Source organism: Lissotriton vulgaris, unplaced genomic scaffold, assembly GCF_964263255.1.
Source record: "Lissotriton vulgaris unplaced genomic scaffold, aLisVul1.2 SCAFFOLD_336, whole genome shotgun sequence".
Classification (NCBI taxonomy): Eukaryota; Metazoa; Chordata; class Amphibia; order Caudata; family Salamandridae; genus Lissotriton; species Lissotriton vulgaris.
The window spans coordinates 458457-472691 of NW_028249992.1; the positions used below are offsets into that span (position 1 = coordinate 458457).

At 40.0% G+C, this 14235-nt stretch overlaps 1 protein-coding gene across 1 annotated transcript in view; it reads right to left on the bottom strand.

Moving 5' to 3' along the window:
- Nucleotides 1–14235, bottom strand: part of LOC147663430 (zona pellucida sperm-binding protein 1-like) — a 112815-nt gene that overhangs the window by 46116 nt on the left and 52464 nt on the right. Inside the window, exons 5-7 of the mRNA XM_086950465.1 lie at nucleotides 1992–2176; nucleotides 1805–1902; nucleotides 1590–1717 (exon numbers count right to left, since the gene is read on the bottom strand). Coding sequence (XP_086806591.1) covers nucleotides 1590–1717; nucleotides 1805–1902; nucleotides 1992–2176 — 411 coding nt within the window. The remainder of the gene's footprint in view (nucleotides 1–1589; nucleotides 1718–1804; nucleotides 1903–1991; nucleotides 2177–14235) is intronic.

Here is a 14235-nt window from a genome sequence, read left to right on the forward strand (position 1 = left end):
CATGTTTAATGAACAATCAATTAAGCCATTTAGCTTGACAAGCTACTTTATCCCAAGTACCCATTCACAACTCATTCAGGGAAAGGAGGACTCCATATTAGACCGTGAAGCTGACAACTCCACAACCCATTCACCATGGCACAAAAAATTATTTTATAAAATAAACATTTGTCAGTCAGTTACTGCCAGCAGCTTACAAAAGGTTGCAACTTAGATTGACAGCCAAACCCCCCGCCCCCAAGTCAAGAAATACTAAGTCTTCCTTCCTGATCTGGATAGACTAATTATGCAGGGTTGTATCAAACAAAAAGCAGAAAAGCTCAATGGCAACCTCCTATGAAACTAAAGAGAGTAAGGACTAGCAAAGAGGGCATTCTAGCTTCTGTCAAAGCAGCAAGCCAAACACAGCTTACAAAAACCTGCTTATGAAAATCAAAATCAGATGTGGAGTATATATAGTATGTAAGTTGGGGAGACTGCAACAAAAAAATAAATCAAGACCCGTTGTACTGACAGGAAATTGGAAAGTGGCAGATAATGACTCTGCTACCTGTTTTTGGACAGTGGTGCCCAGGCACTAAAGAAATTGGGAAGTTGCAGGGCAGATTAGGACGACTGTGGTCAGACAGACATTTTTAACGTGTATTTAGAGGTTTTCAAAAGACTAAGCGCAGAATCATTTAATCTAAACAATTGTTATTGTGAACTGGGGCACTACCTCTACTCCAAAAGAACATATGTACATCCCAAAAACAACCAACAAACGCAGATGGCTACCAGCTCTTTTCTAAAGAATGTGATACAATTTCTTTCCAAAAGCAACTTCAGAACTACTGTTCAAGCCCTTGTAGTCTTGCGCCTGGATAGTGGGTATGACCTGCTCCATGACCTGCCAAACTGCACAAGAGCCCGCCTTACGGGATTCCTACATGCTGCAGCACATTTGATCCAGGGTCAGTCAGAAGGGGGTGAATTGATCCTATTTTTTTTAGAGCTGCATTGGGTCCCCTAGACAGCCCACACCATCTTCTAAACTGCACCATTTCCAAGGTCATCACCATTCAGGCATGGTCACCATCCCTGAGGTTTCTAAGCACACCTGCAGCCAGTAGACCACCAGACTGCAGACGAAGTGCTAAAAAGACAAAAACAAGACAGTATGCATTTTCCATCAATGAATCCAGGCTCCGTGGTAACCTCTCCATATCCTGCATGACCGCCTGAAACACTGCTTGAAGTAAGGAAATAATTGAAGACTCCCATCTTTAAATACTGCTACCTCACAGTGCATTAACAGTCAACAAACCAGCTACATCTATCACTCATTGACTTTACGCTAGTATTTGACCCTGTACAGCACTCCACTGCATTTTTGTTTCAGCATGTGCTATGGAAATATAGCATACATGCTATGGTTCAAAACATGCAAACAGGGAATTAGAGTGGATCGCCCTTCATGCAATAACTCGTAAGTAAGAGTTAATCGATGAGAATGCATTACATAGATGTTACTGTTCGTAAATTTAGGAGGTTCCTTTCCATGATTCTCCCACCAAGTGTGTGAATTTTAGGAGTTTCACTGCCATCACCTTTTGCAATCCTCATCTCCAAACGAAGAGGTCCAGATTCAAAGATGTTCTGGGGTGGAGGTAAAGTGAGGACCTCAGCCATTGCCTGCAGGGAGTCATTGGTGGTATAGCTGCAGCGGACAGTCAACCTGGAAGGAGACAAGGGAGTCAATTTAGGACCCCAGATCCTTTTGAAGAAAAAAAGGGAAAAAGAAAGCATTCCTAGGTCTACTCACATGAAAGCAGTGTCCCTTGTGATGGACCCATTCTCAGAGTGTTGCACATCAATGGCAGACTTCAGCGTATTCTCATACACAATACGATCACTTCGCATCTTTGGGAGATAAAGAAAAATTAGGGATTGCAGTGCAAACAAACAAGCCAATTCCCATCCAATTTCTCCTGTCCCGACTAGTCAGTAACCTGGACAATGGTGCCACACTGGTGTAGAGGGAAACGGAACAAACGAAAGGATGCAGTCGCGACCTTTGGCTGGCAGGAAGCACCTCCATCTGCAAAGTGGGCTGTATCCAAGCGGATAGATTGGCTCACAAAATCGCGAGAAATGACCACAACAAAGAAACCATCAGGAGTACAAAGAACTGTGGCTGAAACAGAAGACGAAATATGCAAGTTAAATATTGGGAACCTGAAACAAAAAGAAACAAGCAGGGATCTTTTAGTTAGCACTACTGGAGAGGGTAATTAGTTTCTCTCGCTCGGCCAAAAATAAGCCTCATCACCACAAATCCTTGCCCATCTCTCTTGTCACAACTAATTTTAAAGTTGTTGTATCAGAAGGATTACAGTTCATAGGAATGTAGATAAGCGAGTTTATTCTTTCAGGAGATAAACAGGTCAAATTCATCAAATAAGCATGGGCCAAACCGTCTGCCCTGGAATCTGGAACATGGGACACATTCCAAATTCTAGAAGATCAGCGAGACACCACACATTACCCTTCGTGAACAGAGCAAAAAAAAAAAAGTTAATAGAATATAAAAACTAAACTAAAGATTATGTAGAAAGAAACCTGTGTAACCAACACAAGCATAACATATCATCAATAATAAGGAACAGTGAAATTTCATTTATCCAAATTATAATCTTTACACCAGACAGGACGTTGTCTTTGAACACAAGTCTTATCTGGAACATTTGATTGTTGAGGAAGAATATGCGCCAATTTGTTCCATTGCACGAAAACGTAGGAGTAGGGCTGGCTTTAGCGCTGGTGGCGCCCTGTGTGACAATGTTTGTTGGCACCCCTCCCCCCCCAATGATCTCCTCCACCACGGATTCTCTCACTAGCACCAGTTAACAGTGACCAAGGCCAGATGCACGACACTTAAGCGTGTGCACGCTAAAAAGCAGGGGCCCATGTACAAACAGTATTTTGCGACTCGCATGTAAATTGCGACTCGCAAAATACTGTTTTGCGACTATTAGGAAGCGACCACAAAGCTATGTACCAATGTTTTGCAACCGGGGTCACAAAAGACTTGCAGATTACCACCTACTTGAAGTAGGTGGTAATACATTCGCAAATGGGAAGGGATCTCCAGGGGAACCCTTCTCCTCATTTGCAAATGCAGACAATATTTTTTAAGGGCAGGGGGTGGTCCCAGGGACCACTGCCTGCCCTTAAAAAATGAAAAGAAAAGGTTTCATTTTTTGTTTTAAATGCATCCAGTTTTCCTTTAAGGAGCCCAGCAGGCCACCATCCCAGGGAGGGCCTGTCACTCCCAATGGGCTTGCAAATTGCGAGAGGCTCTTAACTATTCATGAGCCTCGCAATTTGCAACCACGTTTGGAATCGCAAACCGTGTTAAACACACTGTTGTACATTCCAAATAGGGCCTCGCAAATTGCGAGCCGCAAATGCAACGCAATTTGCGAGACGCTATTTGGCAGGTTGTACATCTGGCCCAAAGTCTCCATTCTTTCTCAGATGCATTGAATTTGTTATATAGCGCCACGCATACCATTGTAGGTTGTCAGAGCACTTAGCAACACACACACATTACACAGAGAATCAATCAGACGTGTGTAAATCAGTGTATAGGAAATGTTACACAAGCCAAAGGACAAAGTGTAGGACTCAATTGTCATCCATACTGGTATGCAGTATAGTTTATGAGTGCTTGGTGAGGAGAAGCACAAACTCCGAGTCGAAAAAGAAACAGCATAGTTGGGAGTTTTCTTTAATAAGAAGAATCGATTTCCAGCCAAATTAGCAATTTTTGCAAAATTAATCAGTGTTCTAATGTATACTTTGCAGTGTGTATGAAATTCTATGATGAAAGTTAATAGCACACTCTTGTATATTAGGACTTTATGTTATAAATTGCAAGTAACAAAAGGAGGTCTCTTTTAAAAGCAGTAACATGCTGATCGGTTTATATTATATGCACTCTACTTGGTACACGTTCTTTGCAGTAGGCATATTAACCCTCTGCACTAACTTCACACAAGTCAAAACCTCAACTATAGAAAACACTGATCTCTCTCCAGGAAGATAATCACATAAGTTATCTTGAATTGTTTGAGAGGCCTGGTAATTGCCAGACGAAAGGAACGCTGCAGCAGGTGCTTCAAACACATAATAAACTTGCAAAGACAGGGCCCCCAGAAAGCCAGCACCCGGTGTGGCGGCAGCGGTCGCATCGCCCTAGAGCCGGCCCTGCTTAGGAGATGACCTAACTGTGGAATCAGGAGTCTTATCATCAGGCCACAATCACTGAGGAACTTTCACCACCTTGGACAGACTCCAAACGTTCCAGCCAAAGTTCTACAACTTGGCGAGCCACTCTGACCACTTTCAAAGGAAGGGAAAACCGAGACTCAGACTTCACAACTCTAACTTTCTTCACACGTACCAAATCATTTATCTTCAAAGGAGAAATAGAATCTTTACCATGTTGATTGGATACACACTTGTCGTTTTCCTTACACAATAACACTCATCTATGCTTGACTCCTGTTACACACACTCTTTCCTTCCCCTCATTTTTTCAAAAGGAGATACATCCCCCATTGCATCTGGAGTATTTCTGTAACTCCAAAGAAACTCTTTGATGGCCTAGTTGCAATTTTTTCAATTAGAAACCGCTAATTGTAATCCTTCCTTGAACACCTTCATCCATCTCTCCACTATTCCATTGCTCTAGGGATAATAAACAGAGGAGCGTTTATGAACAATGCCATGACTGTCAAGAAAAACTCATCTTAATGGATGTCAATTGCACCCCATTGTCTGTTTGAAGCGATTCAGGAAACCCTTCTCTTTCAAATATATCAATTAAAAATGGAACAACTGTCAAGGTAATATGTGGAACTATTCTAACATATGGCCACTGCGATAACTGATCAATAAGAACTATAGCGTACATAGTATGGCTCAAACTCATTGGACCAGCAATGTCAAGCGATACACATTGCCATACACATTCTGATCTATCAATAGGAAGGCGCTCATAAGAAAGTTTTTTTAGATTTATTGCTAATGGAACATTCAACACAACATCTAACCTTGTGTTCCACACACTTAGCCATCGCTGGCTACCAAAACTCGCTTTCAATCCTTTTCATACTGGTCATATCGGGGTGCCCTTCATGCGACATATCAAGAATAGTTTGTTGCAAATCTACAGTCACAACAAGTTGCAAACCTCATTAAAACGTAATAAGGTAGAGACAATACTTGGGCTACATGAATGAAAGGAAAGATTTTCTGTAATGTCAGCCTTCCTAGGCCATGAAACATTGATGTAATTAATCACATTTTTAGCACCACGTCCTAGTCACACGCCATTCTCCACTGATTCTCTTTGATACATCTCTTGGACACCTCGCACATTGACATACCATTCTCTAAATCTTCATCTTCTTCAACAACATTGTTAGACACAGGTAGCCTCGATAAAAAATCAGCAAGAATGTTTTTTACCCCAGGAATATACTTTACTTTGAAATGAAAATCCTGTAACTTGTACAGCCATCTGGCCACTCTAGAAGTGGCTCTACCACAAACTTTTGTTGAAAATAAATCTACAAGAGGACAGTGGTCTGTCCGCACCTTGAAGGCAGTGACTTAAACATACTTACGAAAAAACTCAATACCCCACCAACATGCAAGAGTTTTTTTCTAAAGTGGAGTATTTGCATTCATCAGCTCTTATTGGTCTGGATGCAAAAGCAATTATAACTAAATGACCATTTTGATTTTCCTTAAGAACACCTAAACCAAAATTGCTGGCAGAGACAATTACAGAGTCATAAGCAGTATTGAATGTGGCTAATGCAGGTGCAGAAGAGATATACTTCTTCAAATGCTTACATTCGCTGGCACAATTGTCATCCCACAAAAATGACTGGTTCTTTTTCATCAGGGATCTCATATGTACAGTTTTGTCAGAAAATACCAGAATAAACAGCGTAATACTCTGCAAGACCAAGAAAAGATCTTAGTTGATCCTTATTTTGAGGCTCCAGTGCTTGTTCAATAGCGAAAGATTTTGCTTGGGAAAAATGCCATGCTTATTTTTGGAATGACCCAAATAAATCGACAGATGTCACCCCAAACTATATCTGTCCTTTGTTAAAGTCAAACCATTGTCCTGTAGAATACACAAAACTTTGTGAAGGATCAGCATGTTCTTGTGAATTACCAGCAAAATCTAGAATGCCGTCTTGAAAATATAATACATTATTGAGGTCTTTAAACAACTTCTGCATTAATCTTTGAAAAACAGAGAATGCAGATATTAATCCAAAAGGCATTTACTTGTACCTAAAAGCACCCTCAGGGGTAATAAATGAGGTGAGATGTTTGCTATCTCCGTGGAGGGCTATCTGATAATAGGTGTTCGACAAATCAAGGGTTGAAAATATTGAGGCACCTTTAAGTTTGGTAAACATCTCACCAATATTGGGAAGAGGATGACTGTTCACCCACACACTGTTGTGGAGTTCATAAGTCCACACCTAATCTGACTTGGCCATTAAGTTTGTGTGCAACAACAGGTGACAACCATTCTCAAGATTCAATTTCCTCAATAACATCAAGACTACATCATCTTTCTAGTTCTTTCTTGACAGCTTTCCTTAAATTGAATGGAACATTTCTAACCTTGTGGATCCAGAGTACAGCAACATGTTTCAGAATTATTTTGTGGACAAAATGTTTAAGACCTAATTCAGAAGAGGAGAATACACTTGGAAACCGCTTCTCCCACTCGGATGCAGGATCAATATTGACATGAAGAATCAAATCAGAGTACCCAAGAACTTTACCTTGATGGTTGGGGTCAAGCGTGATCATAAGATCTCTATGTTAAGGCCAACCTAAAAGTCATGAACCCTTCCTTGCAAAATCCACTTTTGAAGAAATAGATTTTCCTTTAAAACTTATGGTAGTTGTGAAAAATCCCAATACATCTATGGGTTTTCTCTCATACCCAACTAGCTTGATGTCTGGAGGTGATAAACATATATTAGGAAATTCCTTTAAACATTCATCCCTAATAAGGGTGCTTTTGGCACCAGAGTCTGCCATGACTCCTTACATCTTTATCACCAATTACAACAGTTCAAAAAGGAGCCTCTTTCGCATTACTGTTGCCTTCATAAACAGCTGGAAGGAATTCATCATCTTCGATATCACAGTCAACTTCTTGCACCTGCTCAGCCTTTTGACTCTTATAGTCAATAATTCTATTCTTTGATTTGTTCTTATTCCTACACATCCTAGTGTAATGACCTTTTAGTTTACCAAATGACAAGGAATGCCACACTTGAAACAAACATACTTTTCTTTCTTGGTTGATACGAGTTTTAGACTTGAATTTGTTAGAACAGCCCTCATCAGCATTAGAATTTTTACTGTCTGAACCTCAGAAACCTTCTGTTAAGTTCCTTTAAGCCAAGTTTCACATCCTCAGAGCGATGGACAATATCAATGGCTTTATTTAGCGTAAGATCTTCAGCTGCCAATAATTTTTCTTGTAGTTTGACATCAGCAACTTTATGTACGAGTTGGTCACGCACCATATGGTCATGAAATGTAGAGTAATTACATTTGGATGCTAAGATTCTTAAATCATTGACCAAAACATCTATGGATACCTTTATTGACCTCTGCTGAGAAATTTGTGATGTAAAACAACTTCATTGACTTTAACATACAGTTTGTCTAATTGTGTGATGGCCTCATTAAATACATCGCTATCGTCATCTGATGACGATGCGTGATGTACGGTACTTGGAGGTAAGTGACTTAAAATAGGTCTGCCTTCTGCACCAAGACAATGTTTTAAAATTGCAAGTTTCCTCTTGTCCATATAATCACCACCAATGGCTTCAGTGTACGCCTCTAAACCTTCTTTCCATTGTTACCATTATAGAATGGGTTCACCAGGATATGATAAAAATGGCGCTGGTGCATTAAAACCCTCCATATTCAAAAATAGAATGAAATGAAAATGAAATGAATTTTTTTTATTGTTTCAGTTAATTAAAACCACAACAATACATTTTAAAAGAATCGACTAGTGTGTTTAAAATGTCTTAATTTTTGGGAGCAATATCTGTTAATAGGTTCTAAAACATTCTCAGTCTAAGGTAGAGCTTGTTATTTAAAATAGAATACAGTGTAATTAGAATACAATCTGTCTATCTTAGTTCAGGAGTTCTTGGTTTTTTTCTCTGTTAAGTTCCGGAGAGCCCTCTTCCCTAGCTACCACTGTTGTGTTATCCTTTTGTGGACATGGTGCTAAGGTTTGTTTTAGCGCTTGGGAGTGGGCTGCAAGGAACATTAATAGTAGGCAGTTCAATCGCGTGTCTGCTGGGTTCAAGGTTGCCATAATTGCAGATCTGCACGTTCTTATGCCCCGCTCGTTCATAGACTTTTTTAAAAGAGATTAGAGATTGAGCTAGATTCGGGCAGATACAGACAAGATGAATGAAGTCCTCATTGCTCCTCCCGCATAGTCTGCAGATTTTGGGTCCGTCGTGTACCCAGCTTGATTGGTCCATAATCGAAGGAAATTTCCCCAAACAAAGTCCCATTAATTTCTGTGAACTGGGAATGTGATTGTTAAGTATGGGGCTGCCACAAGTGTTTTGTAGTTTGATATGACCATCCATGCGTGTTTTCTGGTGCTAAACGTAGCTTTATCAAGTAAGAGAGTGGAATTTTGTCGACTTGTTTACGCATGTTTGAACGCCGTGTTAGGCAGGTTGAGTTGCCAAAGTTTCCTTGTTCCAGTCTCAGTTATGGCCTTTTCAAGATACTGATTGTATGGGGACTTATCAGATCTTACTTCTTCCCATAGTGCTTGGTGCAATTCCGAGGCTGACGTATTCTATTTCATTGTATACCAGTACTTGATATTTGCATACTTTCTTCCCTGTATTTCATTTGTTATTCCAAATTCTAACCTCGTCTGAGCTGGTGAGGCTCCCTGTTGTATTTGGAAGGTGGATTTAAAGATGGCTGTCTGCATTTTGTTAAGCAGATCCGCATCTTTCCCATGCAATTCTACACTGCCATATGACAGGGTTGGAAGAACTTTTGCTTTTATTGTTGCCAGTAGAGGTTTATATGATGTAGAAAATGTCAATTGTTGTGAATGTAGCAGTGACACTGCTAGTCTGCTGTAAATGGAAATTAGGTAAGGATGATGTAAAATGAGTGAATTGTGATGACGTATTGAGGCAAAATATGAGAATAACCTTTAGATACTTCATCCATTACAGGCGTGCATCTCACCGAGAAGCAGCTACACACAGGATTATAACAGTGAAAAGAATCATCATAAGAAGGTCAGCGCTCTAGTCTTCAATGAAAAGAATCTTCATCCAAAAGGAGGTCAGCGCTCTAGTCTTCACTCTGATACTTCATTGCATGCAGTGTTTAAAAACTCAGTCAGCGCAAGAGACAGGAGTTACAAGCACATGCGCATTTGATTGAATAATCAGCTTTTGTGACACGCACAATGTACTGTGCTTTAGTGTGTGCAGGCTCTGCATACATGCTTCGCAGTGAACGAATGAGAGGCACAGATTAGAACTTTGGTGAACAATTGTGTGTAAGGAGCAACGCGTGCAGGCTCAACACGTTCACTGTTCGTGCGAGAGACAAGAAAACACATGCAGGTTTCATGGTCCAAGCACGAGACTAATAAAAGAAAAATAGCAAAGCTCATAGAAATGAGAACAATCTCACCGCAATTTTCAATTTTGCTGCAATTTTCAGGAGAGTGAAGCGTCACTCACAAGGTCTTCACCAGAGTTGTTCAGGAGGCGCTCCTCGTTTTTGACAGTGGTCAGATTAGGGATCTGTGGACTGCAGGGCTCCAGGCTTCCAGGTTAGTTTCTCCGATTGTCGCCAGTGTAAAGTTATTGTATTGGAAGGATTACAGTTCACAGGAATGTAGAGGAGTGATTTTATTCTTTCAGGTGATTAAACAGGTCAGCTTCATCAAATAAGCCTAGGCCAAACTGTCTCCGGATTTCAGGAGATCAGCAAGACACCACAGTAATCCATAAACTACAAATAAACTTGTGGGCACTATCCTAACCGTTAGGTCTTGCACTGCAATGATGAATGTTTCTATCCGATATGAACTATTCTTTAGTGCCACCTTCATCAAGGGAGTAGCTAATAAATTAAATGTCCCCACTTGAACCAAACCTTTGACTCTTCCATCAATGTACACTCATGTCAGTCTCTTCACCTTTCCTTTCACTCACCCTTCCAATCATACTTTCCTGAAATTTTCATCCACTATCCCATCTATATATTCATGTGCGCGTCCTATTTCTGAACTTCCAACCTTTTGCAATGAAGATAAAAAGCCACAGTGACCAGATCTTAGGAGTTACTCACCAAGCAGGTACTAATATGTACCTTCATGCAGACCCACCTTAGCTCACTGAAGGCTCTGAGGTTTGCTAAGCCAGCACCATTTTTATTATGTTCACTTTTTAAAATAATCACTCTGAACACGAGTTTAATGTTGCACAGAAGGTGGCATCATAGATTCTGGTCCACAGTACCCTGTGCTCCTCCCCCCTCCCAGGACCCTCACTCTAAGGTAGCCACAACGTGGACCACTGGTGCGCCAAACGTAAGCTTGTCTGTAGTAGTCTGTGCCTTGACTGCATCCAGCAGCAGGAATCCTGGTTCTCCCCCAACTGACCACGGCTCCCAACTCTGGCCTTTGCTCATTGCACTGCTGCCTCACTGCACAACACATTAGGAGCTTTCCAATTGGATCCCCTGCAAGTTCCACTGAATTCTCGCACTGCTCGGACGTACCACTTGCCTACCAACAGCATCCAGCCCTCAAAAACACGCACACAAATCAGCCCCCCGGTTACGCTCACAAAAACCAAAAAACACACATCTGTTAGCTCACCAAACAAACCATGGAAATAAGAGACCTAGAGCACGCCCACACTCTAGACCCGATTCTCATGGAAACATGGCTACACCCAACCTATGAACCAGACATGGCTACAGCCATCGCCGGCTACGAGATTGCCTGGCAAGATCAGCACAAGCCCAGAGGTGGAGTCCCCATCACATTCATATATTATATAAATTGCACCGCCTATACGGACACCCCCACCAGCTACATGCAATATCTCACATTCAAGATATGTAACAGAGGGGTGGGGGGCATGGCCTGGGCGAATGGCAAGCTAGGCGTGCTTGCCAGAGCTCTCGCTATAATATCCTGCACTAATATTTTGTCGAGAACCCCAAAACTCTGTGGGGAAGATTATCAAGTTTCACACACAGATGAGGTAGAATGTTTTGGACACAGTTTTCGCTGAAAGTATTAAACCTAAATGCAGTTCTGTCAAGAATGCTCTAATCCCAAAAGACAAGAATGTTTCAAAATATTTTTTTCGGACTTTGCAAACATTGCATCAGATTTGTCCAGGATTGTTCTGTAATTGAACAACAACTGTTCTCAGCCAAAAAGGGGATTACATTAACAGAAGTGTTTGGGAAAAAAATAAGAAAGTGATGCTTCTGCCTTTTATCATTTAGTTACTGCTGAAAGATGTGTCAGTCTGCATGCAAGACTTTTAGATTTAGGGGCAGTACTATGCTAGCATATGGATAGGAAAGAGTATACCATCACTTTTAATTCCAGGATATTACAAGATTGGGAAACAAGACAGGAATATAGTGTAGGAAGTAGTTGCTTTTGTGTGGCCACTGGATAAATGTAAAATATTAATTTGGAGTTCTCCATTCAATATATGTACTGATCGCAAAGCACTTGTTTATTTAATACATGGCGGTGGCATTGGTAAGGCCACAGGTATGCTGGTGAGGGTTCTTTTGAAATATCAAGACCACAATCCAACTATAAAATGCATTCCTAGGAGAAAGAACTTCAGGTCCGATTGCTTATCTTGTACCTCAATATCTGCTGATTCTGGTACGGACAGTTTAGAAGCGAAAGATGGTGTTGCGGTCATTGATGCTTTAGGTAAGAACAAAAAATTTCTGACACTGATTGAGAAGAAGCTACCATAAAGTAAAGTTTTTACAGCCAATGGATAATATATACAAAAAAGGATGGTCAGATGTTTGGATCCTAAACTTCATTGTTATACTCCAGTCGCATCTTAACATGCAATTAAAAATTATTTTGTCACAAGACCAAATTAATTCTGCCTGAGCAATTGATAGCAAAGTTAATTCATATACCTCATGAGGATCATTTAGGCAAGACAACTATTTTCTTACAATAAATATGTTTTATTGGGGGCCATACTTGGAAAGTCAAGTCTCCAATATAATTGGTAAATGGTAGGAATGCTTACTGACGAGCACTGGAAATGGAGAGAAACCTTTACAGCTGGTCCCCATCCCAGAGTAACCTTTGTTGAGGTTAGCCATGCATCTACTGAAAATACTATAAAATGTCTAATGTTTTTAAGTTAAGAGTTCTATAGTAGATTTTACCATATAATAGTACTCATTTTGTTTCATAAAAATGTAACAATTTATTGTGTTTCAATATATAAGGCATATAAAAGTAGCCCTAAATAGTCCATCCTCAAATGCACTAGAAGAAACAGTTAATGGTATTTTAAAAGGAGGTCACACAGTATTCTTCTTCAGGATTAAATGTTGAGAATATAGTAATGAAAATGTATGGAGCTAAATTATGACACCTTGAGGTCCAATTAGACCTTCATTTAGGCTGTTAAGGAGCCGAAATGTAGGCATATGCCAATGTGGTTGAAACCTCATGCAAGGTACACCGATGAAAAGTTAGAACATTTAGGTGAGAGAGTTTGAGACAATCCAATAACAGGAAATACTTTGATGCTCATAGAAAAGCAAGAGGGTCTAGAATTCACTCTGGTGATTAGGTGTTAAAAAGAACTCCATTTCAACACTGCAAGAGAAAACAACTTTCTTCAGTTACTAAAACATCTGTTTTATTAAAAGATAAAGAACATGATTAAGAGCTTGGCGGAAGGGTTCTGTCACAACGGTGAAGGATATCCCATCCACCGAAATAGAAATCCTTTAGAATATAAAGGGATTTATATTTCAGCAGACAGGACATCCAAAACAGTTGTGATGGAGTAACCGATACATCAAAATCTCTATCAGGCCCAAGGTTTGGTCGAATTTTAGGAACCTAGTTTGAATTTCACCTGAATGGGCAAAAATTATTCAGAGTGCTGGTAAATCTTGTAATTGTGACTCTTAATGGCTACATATTTAATGCAGGTTTTGACTGATCTAATGTTGAAAACACACAAATTATCACAATCACTCTATGGAAAGAAGTATATATACTTATTGTAATCTGTACCCGAATAGTAACATTATATCATCATCAGGTGAAACTTCTTCACAATCAGTTACCTCATTTACCAATATTTCTGACTCAGAATCTAGTTAGATGTTTTATCATTTGACTTCGAGTCACCTGTGGAACACACCATTTCTGACACGTCAGATGGAATTATCTCGAAATAGAAGATTGTTCCTGCTGCAAAACTTATTACAGCAAAATGTAGTTGTGTTCTTCTCAAATCTGTTTTATGGTTATATTTTCTTACATGAAAGGGGGTAAGTAGTATAGCAATGTAATAGTTATTGTCTTCGCTATTAGAAGATTTACTGTTAGAAAGTTCACTGCCATTTATTCCAGTAACTCGACTGCCCTGTGTTGGGTGACAGTCAGTTGCTCTGTATCTTGCTATCCGCAATCCTGCATATTGTGGGCTCATTCCAATAAACCTTGCTGCCTCACGTATTTGTCATTTTGCGTCTTTGTCAAATTACCACACCTCCCAAAGCAAATACTACAGTATCTCAAAATTGATTGGCACAGGAAAAAGTGTGCCTCCAAATGAAAAAGACAGTGTCCTAGCCTTTCCTAAATGATGGCTTTAATTTCTATGAATGTCAACTAAACCAGCTCATTTTTAGTCTTTCATCCTGCTGTTAATTTAGGAACAATCCAATAATTTCTGCATTTTTAGCAAATCTGTGATCACTTAAAAACTTTTCCATGAATGCATATGAAAAAGGTATTAAAAGGTCTTCCAACCTATTGTTTTGATAGAAAATCATCAGAACATTCTCTGGGGTATGACATGGACTAGTTAAATCAAGCGT